Genomic DNA, 18,929 nt, shown 5'->3' with positions numbered 1-18,929 from the left:
CAGTGAATTTGCAAGAAGAGAAGTAATTCCTTGACAGTGGAGTTTCCATTTCTCCGACTAAACTCTTGACGTTTGTCTGAGCCAAACTCAGACTGCTTGCTCAGTAAAATCGTATTAAAGTGCTTCAGATGGATAATAACATGACCTCACTTGAACTACACTCAAAGGAGTCTGCACCCTCTTTCGTGACAAAAGGATTTAGAGTGAAATGAGAAAATAATTTTGAGTAGATGAGCCAGTGACAAGCATCTTAAAGACTGTGATGAAACACAGCAGGTCAGTGATTTGATCATAGTGAAATTTATTCAAGGTCAGCCTGGATGCAGGATTAATGGGCCATGCGAGTCTGCAAGTATTGTGATAAAAAAGTTTGGAGTAATTTTTTACACAACAACAGAATAGAAAACCTACAGGAAGGGAAAGGGAGAGGAAAGAACACATCTGCAAACACAGAAGCTGAGCTTGTGTTTGTTTTAAACTCTCATGGATGAGACACAAACTGATGCGGAGTATTAAATAATCTACACGGTATTACAACAATGACTTCTGGGCAGGAAAAGGCCAGCGTACTGTACAATTATTTATGCCACACCACCTGTATCAGGGCAGAAGGCACTGGCAGGCACTTGATGATGTTCCTACAATATACATCTCATAAATACATTCAGAAAAAAAGAAGTTTCTTTTGGAACTTGCATTAAAAGAGGATCTAGAAACATGACAGAAGCCAGGTGTTGAAGGTTTAAGTCTCTGAGTTTTTCCAACAGGTTCTGGACACAGTCAGGTTAAGGAGTGCCTCGTGTTGCTTAACAGAAAAACACCTACACACACTTTGTCCACCCACCCAGGGGTTTGTGTTTGTTTCCAGTGTGAAACAAAAAGTCAACATTGATTGTTTTTAGTTATGGTATGTAAGTTACGTGACTTAACTTACGTAAGTTAAGTAACCTCGTTATTTTAACCCAAACCATGATCTAAACATAAACAAGTAGTTTAGTAAACAAGTAGTTAGTAATTACGCCGTTTTACAACGTTAACCAAGTGCCGTTAACTATGTTAACTACTAGTTTTGTTGACTTGACATGACAGAAGGCCAGTAAGGGTGGTGTCTTCTCTTTTAAAACTAACAATACAAGAGCAAAACACAGAAGCTGAGCTGTGTATTTATTTGCTCGCACGTAAATCCCTCCACCTTCTGATGGGAACATAGGTGGAGACAGGAGCCCGGAGAAAATTGGAATCCATAGCAGTGCTTTCCTGGTAATGGGAGGCAGGCGCAGCCAGACCGGATCCTGCTTAGCTAGCTGGCTAAGAGCGAGAACGCCGGCCATTTCATCTGGTGGAGCGAAGTCTTGGGCCGGGGGAACAAGCAGATGACAGTGGGCGGAAGCCCTCTGGATGATGGCAAGGAGCTCTCTCACGAGACTGCAAGGGAAGTGGCGGCGGACAGCTGGATGGAGACATCTCCGGAGAGAGTCCCCTCAAGGCTGGAGTCACCCCCATGGAGGCCAGCGTCCACTGAAGGTTGGGGGAGAGACCCGTGGATGGAGAGAGTGGAGTCATCCGACTCCTGCTCATCCGGCAACGGCATGCCCATGGCTTCAAAAATGTGGGGGAGATTCAGAAAGAGTGGACTGCTGCTGGAGTCAGTGCTTCAAGAACCACCACGCACAGACGTATGCAAGACATGGGTTTCAGCTGTCGCATTCCTTGTGTCAAGCCACTCTTGAACAAGTCTGTCTGAATCTAGCTTCTAAAGAGTAACATGGATGACAAAGCGATCGACTACGTGGTCAGTTATAACATCACCAGACTATCGCGAAATAAATGTTTGCTTTAGGAGTGAAACTAAATGCTCGTCTTGTGTAGACATTCTCAATTGAGTGCAATGAATAATACTAAGTTCAATAACACATAACGTAAGCCTATAAAGTATAAGTGCTAGCTTCTTCTACACAAACCTCGTTAATAAATCAATACTAAAACGAAAGATTAAACAATCCACATGGTATATTTTTGATTCACTTTGATGAAGTCGAAGGTCCGCCTTCACCGCTGAATGCACGCGCGCTCCTGCGGCAGGGGGAAACACTTTCTGTCGGGGATAACTACCTTGGCACGACACCTGTCTTGATCTGCCTCTGAGATGGGAACTTTGAAGTAACAGAGCCTGAACATGTCTGAGTGAAAAGCCACAGCCTGCATGCTGGTGTTCCTGCAGTTATTGCAGTATTTCTGTATGAAAATGGTTTTGTTTCAGATTATGCTCACTCGTGAGTTCAAGCGAGCACGCGTACGAGCACACGCCTGGTAGCAATCTTAAAACCGCACCGATAGTGGCCGCTGGAAACTCCATAATACCCCTTTAAGCAAGTTGTTAGTGCTAATGTTTTAGCTGTAAGCTGTAAGGTAAGCTAGTTCATGGCTACAAGATTTTGGGTTAGTTATAACTGATAATAAGTTGGGTTGTATTGTAATAATATTCAATGTATTGTAATAATATTCCAATATAGTTTGATTTCGCCCCCGGGTAGGTTACAACTAACCGACACTATGGGGTGAATTGTAATGTTTTTCTCCTTGTTTTTGAGACTAAACATGCATTTTCTGTCTGTGTTGCAGAAATGACAGTTACACCATTTAATAGCAGCCACATGTAAGTAGTTTTTATCACATTTTGAACACACTGGCCTCAAAGGAAAGGAAGTAAATCTGTTTGACTAATAAATTATATTTTGTGTGTGTTAGCGGACATTTGATATTTTCTTCTAAAAGTGGTAATTTAAACATTTAACTTTTAACTACATAAAAATTTTGTGTTTTATAAGGTTGACATTGTAGGACCCCTTATTCCACAAATGGCTAATACTATATGAAACATCCTGGATGCTTTCTTTGTTATATTTCATCTGCTTAAAAACGGATTTAAACTATATTTAAGAAAGTAACACTGATGTAAAAGATCTGTGTTTGTTCATGTTACTATACCTCTAACAGACGTACTGCTTCCTCATGCTCTTGGTCAGCTTGAACCTGAGTTTGCAGAGAGCACACAGAAACACACAATGACAGCTGACACTGTAATCACAGTCCACGAGGTAGAATAGACAGCACACAGTTGACATATAACACCCTGACAGTAGCTCTCTGGTTGATCACAGCACTGGTACTTGAAGAGATGCCTTCTCCTGATGGCATTGCGCTGATAAACAGTAACAGATATTATTTTGGGGTATATTAGTATTTAAGTGGTGGCTTGGTAGCAGAAGTAAAGTTTTCAACATTCAAAAACTCTTTGTAACTATACAAATTACTTATGACTCTCCCTGACTCTCCCTGTTAATGACTGATTGTTTCTGTTTGAACAAACAGCAATGCAAATACCGGACAATAAGCAGATACATACAAACAACCGACAGGAAAAACCTCACAGTCGCTATTCAGCTCTTTTATGATCAAATCAAAGCCTGAGTGGTCGAATCCAGTAGGTATTTTAGGAATACTTACACATCAGTCATTAGAATAAGAAGTTCCTGAATGGGCTGTTTGTTTTCATCATTTGTATATTGTGTAAACAATTAGCAGTAAATTATGCTGCAGCAAAGAAACCGAAATTGAAATGTTTAAAAACTATATATTTGTTAATTTAACAATTAAAAATGTAGGTAATTGAGTGTGTGTAAGACACAAGCATTGATTTGAGCAACAAATTTGGGACAGACAAAGGTAAGACAGATCATTTAACATCTGACATTTGAAAAGCCTCAGAAGTATCAAAAGCACTTCTAATTTAAATCCATGTGTTGTGATATTGGAATTTTCATATGTGAAGCTATTTGAAGAATATATCCCAATCTTAAAAAGGTACCTGACAGAATGCAACATCTAGAAAAAAAGTCATGTCTGCACACTGAAAGATGTTCACAAGGTGTATAAATTTATCAACAACTAGAAAGGCAGCATTTTTAGCAGAGGGCTCTTCATCACACTATCAAACAATATGAAAGGTGCTGCAAGCTGAAACTGCATTTCTACTAAAATCTTCAGATTTTTGGACCTTTGTATTTTCTGATACTGTAGCAGCAATTCAGTGACAGTGATTCAGCACAAACTGGCTAATGACACATCAATTGCTGAACAAGAAGCTTCAGTTTTTCACTGCTACAATGACCCAGGAGGGTTATGTCAAAAGTATACAAATTAAGAAATACTAATTTTCTATTTTATGCCTTTATCTATGTGGCCATACCTTTTGCAGTAGATTGATCTCCTTCTGTTTGGTGTGAAGGGCCACCAAGGCTTGCTCATGCTCTATCTGCAGCTGACGCTTCAGCTCTACAGCCTCATGCATATGCTGGGGAGAAACACAGAGAGGGAGAGAACATGGTTACCTTGAAGGATTCAAGTTACTTAGGAATAATACAACAATCTTTCTCTCTTGATGGTGACAGATTAAATATAGCTAGACCTTGAAAGCCTGCACAATTATAAAAATATTGCTGTTGCTATCCCAGCACTGAAAGGATAGTGTTTTCTGCAGTGGGCTGGCTAGCACCAGGGCAAGGAGCCTTTGAGGAAACTGAACCTAATCCACCTGACTGGCAATCAGCTGCAGGCAACTGTGCATTCTGAAAAACAAATACACACATTTTGTATTTGGGGGGGAAATGCTGGTTATTTGTTTTCTTGCAGAGGAGATGAGAAGATCTAAGTCTCATGTCTATACACTAAGTATGAAACTACTGCAAGCAGCATGCTAACCTAGCTTGGCATAACAATTGGAAAAAGGGGGAAACAGCGAGTTTGGAAGGTAAAAAAAATTCTGCCTAACAGCACCTCTCATGCTCACTAGTCATCACATTATATCTTTTTTAATCCGTGGAAAAAAGTCAACAGGTCAACATGTGGATTTACAGGTGGTTAGTTTGTTTATATTTCCTTATATTCCCTAAGGAGCATAAGCCATTGACAAAAGCCTTCCACCCTCACTGGTCTTATGCCTTTCAAACCAGTTGCTGCCATGACAGCCCCTGAGCCTTATTTGCTTGTTCTGTTCTTCTTCTCCAGTTGGTTCTAGGAATTTTTCTTCTGTTTAGACTCTCAGCAGGCGTCAAAGGCAGTGGTTGATGAATATCTGTAGTTTGTTATATGTTGGTGGTAATTTTCCATGTTTCGGGCAGAATGGACGTGACGTCTGAATTAAAAATTTTCAGTTTGATTTTAAGTGCTACGTTTTTTGTTTTCCAGATATTATTCATCATGTTGAATGCTGTTCTGGCCTTTCCATCTCCCTTGGTTCCTCTGTCCACAGCAATTATGCTCCCAAGCTATATAAAGCTGTCTGCCAATTCTAGTTGGTTATGATCTATGATTATTGGTACATTGTTCTTGTTATTGATTCTTATGACTTTTGTTTTTGATGTGTTGCTCTTGAGCGCAGTGTAGCAGCAGTTTTTTCTAGTTTTGTTTTTCCTGCATCTGTTGGTGATGTGTAGCACAGGGTGATGTGCCTGACTATTTCTTGGTTCTCGGGAGCAGTGACTTTCTAGAGTTTGTTGTTAACATTTAAGATTAAACAAACAATCAATAACCTGTTAAGTAGTTACCTTCGGACAGAGCCAGTAAAGATGTTGCCTGCGTTTCCTATCTGTCGTCTGCAAGCTGTAGCCCCACATTTAAAGTACAGACATCAAAGCAAATTAACCTATTTCCCAAAATGTCAAACTATTCCTTAAAGTCAAATTTTGAATTCTCAAGCACTCAATTGTTGAGTTCAATGTGTAAGTAAAGTAAGCACAGCATTCTTTTCATATAATTTGTATTGTATCTATCAGATGCAACCCACTGTATACTCCGAACTGACTCAGACAAAGCTGTCACACATGGTCACCCACCGTGATCCCAAATCTACCCTTTCTTAAATTAGCCGAGTCACGACTATATAGAATCTATCCACTGAGTTACGACCAGCTGCCACATCTTGCAGAAACAGAGTTAAGGCCATAAGATGGTACTGCAGGCTTAAGAAGAAAAGACAGCTTAGAAAGCCCTGACATTCATCATTTTCTCCCTGTGTTCTCTCTCCCTTGAAAAAAAGAAAAGCCTCTTTACCTCCCGGAGTGGCTTCGAGGTGTCCTGAGCAGGCAGCCACTGCTTTGCATAATCAGGGAGAAGCTCTAAGCTGCAGAGGACTGGGCTGGCTGGGAGGCTGTCACTGGAGCCTTAGTGAAAACAAATTTTTCTATATTTTCATACTTCATTTTTTCCTTGGAGATTGAGGGAAGGCTTCATGAACTCACACATTTTCAGCAAACACCCTGTGATGTCATGCCAACAACCTGCCTTACACAAGCATTAGATTACTGCCAACCTTTCTTCACAATGTGACGAACAAGGTCGTGTGTTTGGTACACAACCCTGTAAAGACAGATCTTTCAGGCAGGTGATGTTTACTGCCTAGCATAACTGTAGACTTGTATCAGACTTAAAAACTTAAAAGGAACTACACCCATTTTACACAAACTTTTATTAACATCCATAAGTCGTGGAGAGTACTACTGCATATGTGTAAAAAGTTGTATAAAGCCTTATGTGGCTCCAGATGGATCTGTGCAAAATTTGTCACTTGAGTCAACATCAGTTGGGGTTGAACACAAAAAGTTTGAAAATGAAAAAATTCCATTGGTGTGGGGTTAGGAAGTAGAGAGCTTACCAGACCACTGCACTCTCTGCTTGAGGCTAGCGGCTCAAGGCTACATTAGCCGGTACTAGCACTGTTTAGTTAGATTGATTGTCCTTTTCTGTGATCATTTTAAGAGGCCACTTAATCTAAGAGCCATTATACTTACGTCTTGCATATTGCCCTTCTTGTGTGATAGAAAGGCCAGAATAAGACGTGGTCCTGCTGACTCATGTCTATCCCCCACATAAATGTGACAATAAACCTTTTTTGTTCCAAGATTATATAACTTTAAAACTGAGATTGACAGTGTTGTATCTCATTAGTGTTGACTTTTAAACACTTCTAAAATCAAGTACGTCTTTTTTTTGTTTTTTCATGTTGTGTTTCCTCCATCTCTTCTTTCTCCACCCACAACACCCTGTGTAATTTTCTCTAAAATAGTCTCTTTGTTTTCATGATCAATACACAATGAGAAAGTGACAAACCTTTCTTTGCTGTATTAGGGAGTGGGTCAGTTTTTCTCAGATGGGTACATTTCTCTCTCAAATATCCTGACAAACAGACAATCGATAGCAGATGCAGGGAGGCGAGGATTTGTAATGAGAGTGCCTCTCACTGTGCAGTGAGACTGTGTCTGATTACTATTGGCAGACCATAACACGATGAAAAAAGAGCCTCTACATGAAACCAATGACACCTCACCTCATGAGTTGCGTCACTTTCATTCTGAAGTTTTCTTAGAAAACAAACACATGGGAGATGGGAATATCTCCAAAAGAGGCAGCAAAAATCGGGCCTGAATCTCCAAATCTGACGAATGGTGTGATTCAAACAGAACCAGTGTAGTGAACGAGCCAAGGGATGAATGAGTGAATATGGGGATGCTGGAGAAATGTAGTAGCAAGAACGGAGGATAAAGAGTTTGGACTTGAATCTTAGAGACAAAAACATGTTAGGTTCTCCAGTCAGTGCCTTTTGACCAGACACTGATAAACATCTGGAGTTGGTCCCCGGGCACTGCACAGCGGCTGCCCACAACTCCCTTGAGGGATGGGTTAAATGCAGAGAATGAATTTCGCAACATCTTTTTCTTATTGTTATTGCTCAATGGTCTTCTCCACAAAAGCACATGAGAGACAAGGAATAAACTATTCCAGCTGTGTAGTCTCAATCGCTGAACTACATTCTGATTTATTTTTATAATCAAATCCATAACTTCAGATAATACAGTCTCCCTATCTGTTGGTAGATAAAGGAAATTTGTTCTTTGGGTGGATATATATAAAATGGTGAATTGAAATCCTTTGACGTGAAATCTTTTGATGAAGTAGTCCAAAAGTTTAGTTTCTTTCAGGTAAAACTGAAGCACTTCTCCCTCAATACTCAAAATTGCTTTCTGAAATTATTAAGTTATCTATGGCCACATGGTCTTGTTTACTCCACACTCTTCAATCAATTCAAAATTGTAATTTAGTGAGTAAGCAGGGCCAGGATTTGCCAAAACGTTGTTAGTTATCAAATTATTATAGTGTGTACAATTGGACAAAATTAAAACTTCATCAAACTTGGAATTATAATATGAATCATGGAGGGAGGAGACATCAGAAATGTTCCTAACCTTCCCTCAACATCAAAGGAAAACTAAAGAGATTTCTGTATTTAAGGGTACATAGGATGACAGCAAAGAGGACAGTCTCACCTTTAGAACCTGTTCCAGGTTCTCCACTTTGCCTTGGAGTTGGTTCCTCTGCTGCTGGGCCACGTCTCTCTCCTGGCTCACTACAGCAAAGGTCTGTCTCAGCTGGTCATAGTCTGATTGCACCTACATGAACAGTACAGAGTCCAGATGCAAGGGACGGAAGGGGGAAGGACAAGAAAAAGATCTAATTGGAGATTAAGAGGATTATCAACAACATGGATGTAAAACGCCATGAAAACGACAGCAGAGACACAGGCAAGCAGAAAAACACAACAAAGAGAGAGAACACACTTTAATTTCTTCTGTTTTACTTGGAGAGTTTCAAGATGTATCCATTATTCTGTTTTTTTAAAGAGGAAAACAAGCATGCAATTTTAATGAGGTTTGTTCTCGCAGTAGACCTACCTACTTTTTACATTTATGAATAGAGGCTGGGCTTTTTTTTGGCTGGAGGGTTGATTGGGAGTTCACAGTCTGAAGAGAAATTAATCAGCACATTTCCATTTAGCCTTGATGAGACAGAGCTGCTGACTTGAGCGTTTTGCCTCTCATTTCTTCATCAGTGAGAGGCCTGTAGCTAAGCTGGTTCCTCTTAAGGTGGCCTCACAGGATCGAGCCATACACCAATCATCTTATTAATTAACATAACAGATGAGTGCACGATAGATAAGCTCGCTTATGCAAAGAGCACAAAACTAGACTTCTGCAAAGGGAATGAGTTAATTCATCTTGTGGAATTCATGTTTGGAGCTGGAGTCAGAGGCTTTAATACCATTTGAGCTTATATCATGTGGGACACGCAGTTTTCAAGCGGACTATAATAACAATAGCAATACATTTTATTTAAAGAGCACTTATCTAGATACTCAAAGATCTTTCCCCCTTCATTCTCTCTCTATGCACACTCCACTACATGTTGCCTGTGTCTTTGCTACGATTGCCCTTACAAGCCAGTCCCACTTGTTCATGCCGTATATCTGGCGGGACTGGACACACTTTTGCCCCACTTCCTTTTCAACTCTGTGCCCACCTTGTCGGTGCACAGATGGCATCTTTTTGTGTGGCGCAGTGGAGCAAAAGCTCCGAGCTGAGTCTCTGGACATGTGTCAAAACTTCCCCCTCTGTGAAAGTCACTATTTGTGCCACTATTACAGACTGTCTCTGTCTGAGTCTCTGTGCGTATTTATGCATGTATGTGTGAAGTGGGAGTGCCTGTAAAGACACAAGTGTAGGAAAGGAAATGTAGCAATGATGTGTGTATAAGATGGTAGAAATGACATTAATACCACATATAAAATTGTGTGCGTGAAGGCGCAATATAAAGAACACGAAGAGCCAACACGTGATAACAAATGTGATGATGATAACAAGGTTGCAGATGTATTGATCTGTGCAGATTGCAACACATGACTTATGTTACAGCCAATTACAGGACATTCTGCAAGTGACATGTAGCACCTATATCACCAGTAGTTTTTTTCCCCATTGATCATGGCCTGGTTGCCCATTGATCATCATTGTGCTTGTGTTTCCTTGCAATGCACACTTATACACCGCATATGTGACTGCCATACCTGGTCATACTTGGATGCCTTTAGGTGGTGGTTGATTAGCTCAAGGTTCAGACGATTTTTCTCCTGCAAGGCAGCATGGAGCTTTGCTTTCTGAAGAATAAAAAACAGGAAAGAAAAGAGAGTTTAGTGTGTTTTTACATCATGATACATTATCTTCTTCATTGCAAAGACTTTGAGGCCTGACTGCATCATGTATGCAAGCCGCACAGCATAACTCCATCTTAAAACTATTATATAAGCGACAGATGAAAGATCCCTCCCTCCGTCTGTATGCATCGGTGTGTGTTGGGCTTAGCTTTTCTCTAAGATGCTGTCTGGAGGACAAAACCCACAGCTGCATACTGTCACCCTCCATTTGGAATGTGCTGTTAGAAATGGACGGGGAGAGCTGAAAAAGAGGGGGGCAAGGGTAGAAAGGGGCAAGGAGCAAGAGGGACTGAGGGTTAGAGGAATGAAGCTGGAATGGACATATGGTGGGAAAGAGGAATAGAAAGTGGTAAGGGAGAAATATTTGGGAAAAACAAAAACAAAACAGGAGATGAAAGGATGCAATAAGGGAGTCAAAGGCTGAATGTGTCAGTCAAATGCTAAATAAGTAAATTACTGCATTATGTCAGTCAAACCAATTGAGCTCAAGATTAAGTAGCACGCCACATAAAAACGATTGAAAAGAGGTGTGCAGTTCCAGCCTGCACTCTCCACTACCTAGATTCACATTCAGAAGTTGTCGTGCCGCTGGTGCTGCAGGTACTCAAGCATTACATAATTACGCCAGACTCAAACTAGGGCAGTGCTCTCCTCCTATCACAGCTCTGAGCATTCAAGAGTGATTTCACTGCGACTGGTCATATCCTGGCACGTAATACCACTTCATGCTAGTGCACTGAGCCCATACTGTTGATTGTCAATATTGGCATCCTGACTATAATAAGTAATATAATAAGTAATGTGGATAAGTAATTTAGAATAACAGAATCTTCTCTATCCAGCTTTGTCTTTAAACAAAAAGCAACAGCAGTCCATCACAGCTTTTGTTTTACATGGTACGTCCAGCAGGATTAAATGCTCCAGTAGGGGGTTTGTTTCAACATGTCATTGATCTAAAAATATTACACCCACATTGGATTTATAGCATCCCAAAGAGGACTTAATTTAATTACTTTGTACATATTTATACATTTTAATCTAAACTGGTGAAAATATAGATTCCTGAGTGATTCTAGCTCCATAAAGGACATCTGTCTTGAGTTGTTTTTATTCTAAATGGATGGGCGTCACCATGTAAAAGGTGTGATACACCATATATTCATGCAATATGCTCTTTTGAGCCTGATTGCTATGATATACTCAAGTAAAAGAGGAGTTCAAGCCTTGTATGCCAGCTTCTGCACAAGAAAAGATTGTGCCGCTCAGAGGTTTATGATCAAATTTATCAGAACAAATTGAGGAACTCAATAAACCCCAGCCAAGAGGAGAAGAGGAAAAAACAGACAAAGCGAGGGGCCTGCCAGGTTCATCCATCTCTTTGTGTGCAGGCAGAGAGGCTGTCGGAACAAGACACAATCAAACCACGACACAGATAGAGAACAGACAAGGACAGGAAGACACAGAGACTGGTGACTGAGTTCACTTGCTGCTCTTATTGTGTAACACTGTCGCCACAGCACATCACTGCAGACTCCGGAGCAGTTGCTACTGTACTGAGCCACACCTAGCTACAGTAGCAGCCAGAAATGATCTTGTTCTTCTGCCTTTGACTGGTAATAATGGAGACGTGGGACGTCATTAGGTGCCAGCTGCAGTTGTCCTCTACGCTGACACCCCAGGGCATGGCCTTGTAGTTGACGCCATGTTGGAGGAGCGCTGGGGGTTGGAAGGGATGTAAAGATAACTGGAAAGCAGGATTGTGTTGAATCTTTAGGGAGGGAAGAATGACCTTTTAAGCGTTTCTTTTTATGGGCCTCGGGAATGATGTCTGTTTCTCCACTTCCTCCCACTTCTAGTGAATCACACATTCACAGCTCTGCTTAACACTCCATAACATCTTGTAAACACAGTGCTATACTGCAAAACCAAAGGGACACACACACAAACACACATTTCTGTGCCAAATAAAACCTTCAATATGCAAAAATAAACAGAGAAATCTGGTTTGAATATATAAAATATAATTAGGCTTTCTATTAAGGAAAAACAACTTCTCAGGGGATTAACAGCAGAACATATGTGCAGATCCATGTTTGAGAGAAAGTGTGGCGTCTATGTGTGAATCTGCGCACACACACACAAAGATTCACTGTCCCTTCCATCACCACCATGATTATCATTCTCTCCCCAAACCCACTAATTTAGCTGCTGGCCCTAAATCAACTCAGCTCACTGTGGCCAGCCTCTCACTGAGCTTCTAAGCATACAACAGGCAGAACATTTCTTCAACAAAAAACACTTTACACTTCAGTTTTTGTATGAATTAAACAAACAAGATATAACACGTTAACACAGTGAGTAGGCTGGTAGGCTGATTTTGTTACCTTTGGACAGGCTAGCTGTTTTGTTTCCAAAGGGCATATATATATATATATATATATATATAGGGAGTGGTATCAGTCTTCTCATCCAACTCTCAGAAAGAAAGCAAATAAGCTGATTTCCCAAAATGTTGAACTAAGGACGAATGCAGTGATGTACCATGTAGCTATAAGTAGAAAACTTAAGCAGCCTACATCATGCATGGGCTGAATCTTATCTTTGCAGTTTTACCTTTGGTGTCTCTAGAACCATGTGTTGTGGTAGATGTAATGTAGTGTAAACTTAAAGACAATGCCGGATTGCATTGTTTGTTTACTATGTGTGTCGTCCTGCCAAGTCTTTCAGTTTTGGGTTTAGCAGTCATCTTTACATTTGCAAAAATGTATTTTTAATTAACATTAGGTCTTTTTAAGCATCTTATAAAGATGAGAGAAAAAAGGGGTAAAGATTAGCACTTGGCCTTACTGTAACGGCTCATGTACCAAGTTGCCTTTGAGAGCAAACACCGGGCAAGTAAAGCAAAGCTCCTAATGAGATGCTGATGCCTCAACAAATCTTGATTGGAGTCTACGTTCTGTTGACAAAGCTGAACAGAGCTGTTCTCCAAACAATAGGCAACAACAGCACCTGCTCACGAGCACGACAAGGTTGTATGCAAAGTCTGCGCAGAAGCTTTTGTTTTTCATGAAGACAAGTCAAAATTGGAATGAATTATAACTTTAAAACAAAGCTTTCACAGCTTCTGTTTTTTTCATTTTTTTTTATAGCCGCTGGAGTGCTTGAAACGTTTTGGGTGGAGCACGACTGTAGTTACAACAATCTTTAGCATTTATTTCGAACCATAACATTATTGTGTTCAGGCCATGTTTACAGGAAGGAGCAGAGTCATACCATGAATAACACAATTATGGCATATTAGATTGAGGCAAGGCTTTTGGTTATTGTAATATTATGTGTCACTGCATCAGCAAGTTTGCGAAAAACTGCAGCGTTGTGTTTTCTGCCACATGAACTTATTTACTCCAATCCAAACCAGACCAGGAAATTACTCTGAGTTGGCCAACAAGATGTCGGTCCATAAAAAGTTTACTTTCGCAGGTATTTCCCACTGGGTCCTGATTAGCTGATTTTGAGGAGTTGATCAGAAAGTTATTGAAAATTATTTTGTTTCATGTCTGTTCTTGGATCTATTGACATTTATTCATACAGATCCAAACTGGGATAAATATGAATGAGAAGAATCTTGAAATAATTCCCTCTCTTCATTGCAAAGCACACCATAGCTTTAAATCAAATGTAAATTTATTTCTGCCCAGCATAGCTGTATTTAGCAGTAAAGGTTTCAAATCTTGAACATAATGTCTGTTACAGTGATGCAGTCTTCAAATGTATTGAAGGAATTGTTAATGCTTTTAATTGTGGGTGTGCCACTTTAGAATAAAACAGCCATTAAGGGGAAAAAATTGCAACATTCAAATCTTTCTTCACAAAATAAGACAGAAAGGATCTTGGATTTGCTTAATTTAAAATTACATGTTTTGGATCATACTGGTAATTTTAAATATTGCAATATAGTATTTGAGTAGGAATAAGCCAGTATCTACTACAGTTATAATGGAGAATAGATGAAGGATGAAGTCATGGGCGCAGAGATTTCTACGATGGCTACTGCTGACTCTAAATGGGATTCTTGCAGGTAGAGGATTGCTACTGTTCCCCCTCAACTCCCAGGATTTTCATTAATCAGACGTCATGGCAGAAACACTTTGTTCCACTTTGAACACAGTGGAAAAGACACTGAATGCTGTCTCCAGTGGACCAGTAAAGTAACACACAAACAGAGATGTACCATGTGTCCATTAAATTCAATAAGTGAAGATATGGCCTGTAGAATATATAGAAATAAACACATAATCAGTCCAGTAACATGCTGAAGCAGTTTTGCTGCATCATACAATATAATAGTTGTTTCCAACAACATCCCCATGTGAAAGTTAAACTGGAGTTCATGTCTAAAGTTTGGAGAAGAGGTCGTATTAGACAAATTTCCTTTCTATACAAATACAGTATTCTCACCTCATTCTCAACCCAAAGATAAAGCATAATCTCCTCTCTATGTTCCTTTGTAAGTACAGCACACATTGGTTGTTTAAACTGATCCTCAAACAAAAGATTTCACACCACTGTATCAGATTATTTCAATCTTATGGAAATTTGCTATCCACTCAACTTTGTGCTGAGTGGTTTAATAATAATGTGTGTGTGTGTGTGTGTGTGTGTGTGTGTGTGTGTGTGTGCCAACAACTGTATGTCGACCTGTGTCATAGATTGTTTTATGTGGTTGGAGAATGGTCAAATGGAATCAGAGCCATGACTGTTGTCCCACCAATAACAGCTGCTGCAACATCAGATGTCTGATCTGCACAGTCTAATGTCTGGAGCAGTAAGGACCATGGACCGCTCTTCTACTGGGGCCCTCTCAACTACTGTGGATCAGGACTAATGCTGTGAAGACTGAATTAAGGACTATAGAATCTGCCTTCACAGTCTATGAATGACCTTTAAAAAACAGCACTGGTGATTTTGCATGTCATCTATATACATATTAAGTAATAAGTAATAAGTATACTTACATACATAATTTAGGAGTATGAATCATAGATGTAAAAACATTTTTGTTTCTTTTCCAAATGGATTAGTTTTTTCACACAAATCTTTTAGTGTGAAAAAAAGCTGTAAAAACTTTACTTTACAGCACTGCCAACCATTTTCTAAAGCATACCATAAGATGTTCGATAAGTGATCTCCTAGCTTCTATGCATGAAAATTAAAAGGTACCCTGTGGAGATTTTGACCACTAGTAGCGCTATGGAGCAATCTTTTGACGAGTGAATCCCCATTTTGTTTGTATGCACAAGGATGCACAAGTAATTTGGCGACATGGTACACAGCCATGCCACCACTTTCACACTATTTTGCTGGAAATAATCACAAAATCAGCTATACAAATGTCTTATGAGGAAAGAATGCATAGTCCTCAAGGATTCATATGACGCATTTTAGTGAAAACAGGGCATCTAAACTTGCAGAGACTTTGCAGAGGGTTGTTGTTTGTGTTCTGTTACATTATCACGTGGTAATGCAATTTTGAGCAAAACTCATGTCAGCTGACTCAAGGAACATTTTCAAAATAATTGTAGTACCATGTAGCTGTAGTATCACATTGCACAGGTATATGTTCGCAGTGATGGATCACCCACCTCAAGCATATTTTAAGACTTTACCACGCTGAAATAAAAGGAAAAAAGTGACTGACTCAAGTGGAAAATGGTAGACAGTATAAAGTATAAAAAAAAATGTTAATGGACTAACATATAAAACCACCACTACGATAACCAGTTAAAAATACAGTGTATCGAAAACAGGACACACTTTCAAGGTTGAAGTTACCTTTACGGCAGTTGTACACTGGCACTGTACATCCCCACTTAAGTAATTGGTTATGATAATGAGGGGCATTTTGGAGATTTATTATGTAGCATTAGCAAGGTCTTGACTGCAGCATAAAAGATGATATTTAACACAGAGATTGTCCTCTGAAGGGCTTAGTAGGTTTATGTCTATTCACAAGACAATTTTCTACTAATCTTCAGCCAAACATCAGCTTTTGGTAGACTTTTGCAACGCTCAAGAGCATTTTGAGATAAATCGGGTTATACTGCTGTTTATACTGTGCATTACCTCTGGTTTACAACATGTGCATGACACCTGAACAACTACTTTGCATGCACAAACAGTAGTTTCCTTTAACCTTTAAGTCATGTGTGCCATTTTATTAGGAAAATCCATCTTTCACATTTGGACACAACCTTTTGCATTACTCACCCTTCTCAGGGTGACTGTAACCATAATGTCATCGATAGATAATTCATCAACATACTATCAAATATTCCCCTTTGACATTCCTCTAACCTGTCACTAATGTGTCTCTACAGGTGACTCATTCATAAAACATAAATGTGTGGCTAATCTACTTTTCATGGTAGCATGTGTGTGTTTGTGTGTGTGTTTGTGTGTGTGTGTGTGGGGGGGGGGGGGGGGGGGGGGGGGGGGTGCACACATGGGTTCATGTATATGTGTGTGAGTAAACACACATTTGTCACAGCCACAAGACCTACAAGGCCTTTTCAAACAAGTTTAAACTGTAGACGCAGATGGCAGTGGGTGATGCCGTTCTAGTGAAGAATGGGTTGGAGTATGTGTGTGTCTGTGCATGTATGAATGAGTTGCATAACTAGCATCTCCAGGCATACATTTGCCTTAAGCTGTTGAGCATCCACTGCATTCCAGACCTCTCATCTGAATCCTAAGGATTCAAAATCCCTAAAAATCCTTCATGTGGCAGGAATTAATACGCATGTAAACACACAGACAATCTCTCTCTATCAAGTTAGAAGTGTAAGTTCTGACGATGTGTAATACCCTAATAATTTGAGGGAACTCCCTGTTGTTAGTGGATATGTAAATAAAGGTTTTGAAAGAAGTCTGAATATGAAATGTGACTCACTCCTGCAGATTTAATAATGTGGATCAACTGGAGCTTGAATGGAAACCCAGCCTACATAGTCACAGATGTTTAATATTAACAATGTGTAATGCCCAAAAGACTCTACATCAGGTCAATGTGGCAGTGAAGATTTTATGCATATACAGAATCTTCTTACAGGGAAGGAATCACTGCACAGAAGAGTCTTTTGTGCTGAGTGAAAGCACATACTCAAGAAGTGTTCATAGACTCAAATCTGTGCACATGTAAAGAGTCTTTGCTCACCTCTTCTCTTGAGCAGAAATCAAACAGTGTTTTGTTTAAACACCCTTGTTTCTCTACATCCTGTCTTGAGTGTTTTAGTGTGTGTTGCAGTGTGTGCGTGCATGCAAACTTGCACACTGCCTGCCTCATACAGAGCAGGAGACAATCCAGAGTTTTTATGGAGAAGAGAAGACAGAGGAGAGGCAGGGAGAGGCCGGCGCTACCGTCAGGAGAGATTAACTTCTCCTCCACGTAACACATCTCTTCATTCACCTCACTCTCCGACCTCCTCTGTCGCTTCTCCTGTTACTCATCTGAGTTCTGCTTAGTTTCTGCATTGTTTGTGCTTGTGTATGTGTTCTATACATATCTACAGTGTTTGCATTTGAGTCTTCACAGAAGGTCAGGGACGCATGTGACCATACAGTAACAATGCAGAGCAGATTTGATGTCAAACAACTCAACAGTTTTAGGCCCACATCTGAGGCAAGTTACCAAGTAGCTTTGGTTTTCATTTTCTCAAGCAGGCCTGTTTCAAAATTTGTAACATGCAAGCTGCAATTTGCAATATGAGCTAATTTGCTCTCCCATTCATTTAGACACTTTTTACTAATCAAAACACACAGTGACCAATGTATGAGCACGTGAGAGCCCTGTAGGACTCAAAAATGTGTCTGCAATTTGCATGCGACAACCATCCATCCATTTGTGAACCGTGATGCAGCCACCATTTGCGATCAGCATATAAGCAGTGCTCGCAAATCACTTTTGTGAAATGTGCCCCTGTATTACAGTGTGCTTTAGTTTTATGCCTTTATTAGATGTCAATAGCGGAGAGATGACAGGAAATGAGGGAGAGAGAGAGATGCAACTAAGTTCTGCTGTATCTGTTTCCTTTCATTGTACAATGTACACCTTTGAACTGTTTTCTGCCACTTCACACACCAAACAGGAAACTGATTAATCCTAACAAAAAAAAAATCATCAGATTGAACAATAATAAATAAATAAAAAGAAAAGGAACTCATGTGTCTCCTTTGTGCCACTCTAATGTTTTGAAAATGTAGCAAAATGGTGAGTGCCATAGCACACTTTTATTCATGTAAGGCACATTTTTCAAAGTGCATTTGAGGGAAACATGTTTTTAGCAGTAGCATTACTCTAGTTCACCAATGTATTCTGTTTCTTTCCAAGTCATATCCTGATTAGTTGGTTTGTAGAAGTGTGTCATAGCAGCTGTTACATCGTTGGATTTTGATCTTAAATTTTGACGCAGCTGGTCATATTGGTGGACTAACTGTGCATTCAGACCAAAAGCGAAGCAAGGGTTTAGAGCGACGTAACTTTTGGATAAATAAACACCCGTAGTTGGACTGGATAGTGGCTTTGACAACTATGCCATTTACCCGCGAGAAGAGCTCAGAGTTAACTGCTTTTATAAAATTTTATTAAAAATTTTAACTTTAACTTTTGGGATTAAAATGTTAATTTATCTTCACTCTCAGCAAGCTGCCTTGTGTTTCTGGTTACACTGTTGTTGTTAGCGCTCTGTGAAACTACTACTTCATATTTTGTATAAAACCGGACAAAACTGGACAAAAGAAAAGAAAGCTAGGAAGTAAACTACCTGGTGAG

At 39.9% G+C, this 18,929-nt stretch overlaps 1 protein-coding gene across 8 annotated transcripts in view; it reads right to left on the bottom strand.

Moving 5' to 3' along the window:
* LOC119914570 (RIMS-binding protein 2-like) overlaps nt 1–18,929 on the bottom strand; it is a 66,161-nt gene that overhangs the window by 19,379 nt on the left and 27,853 nt on the right. For 7 of the 8 annotated variants that reach the window (XM_038733949.1, XM_038733946.1, XM_038733951.1 and 4 more), the window contains 4 exons: nt 9,956–10,045; nt 8,382–8,504; nt 4,250–4,354; nt 2,989–3,033 (listed from right to left, as the gene is read on the bottom strand). In XM_038733949.1, the coding sequence (XP_038589877.1) occupies nt 2,989–3,033; nt 4,250–4,354; nt 8,382–8,504; nt 9,956–10,045 (363 nt within the window). The remainder of the gene's footprint in view (nt 1–2,988; nt 3,034–4,249; nt 4,355–8,381; nt 8,505–9,955; nt 10,046–18,929) is intronic. The other variant, XM_038733947.1, reaches the window with a different exon arrangement.

This window comes from Micropterus salmoides, unplaced genomic scaffold (assembly GCF_014851395.1).
Source record: "Micropterus salmoides isolate LMB-PRFRI ecotype aquatic unplaced genomic scaffold, ASM1485139v1 Ms_hic_scaffold_20, whole genome shotgun sequence".
Lineage (NCBI taxonomy): Eukaryota > Metazoa > Chordata > Actinopteri > Centrarchiformes > Centrarchidae > Micropterus > Micropterus salmoides.
The sequence above is the reverse complement of the archived record's forward strand: the minus strand, read 5'-3'. Positions and strand labels throughout refer to the sequence as shown.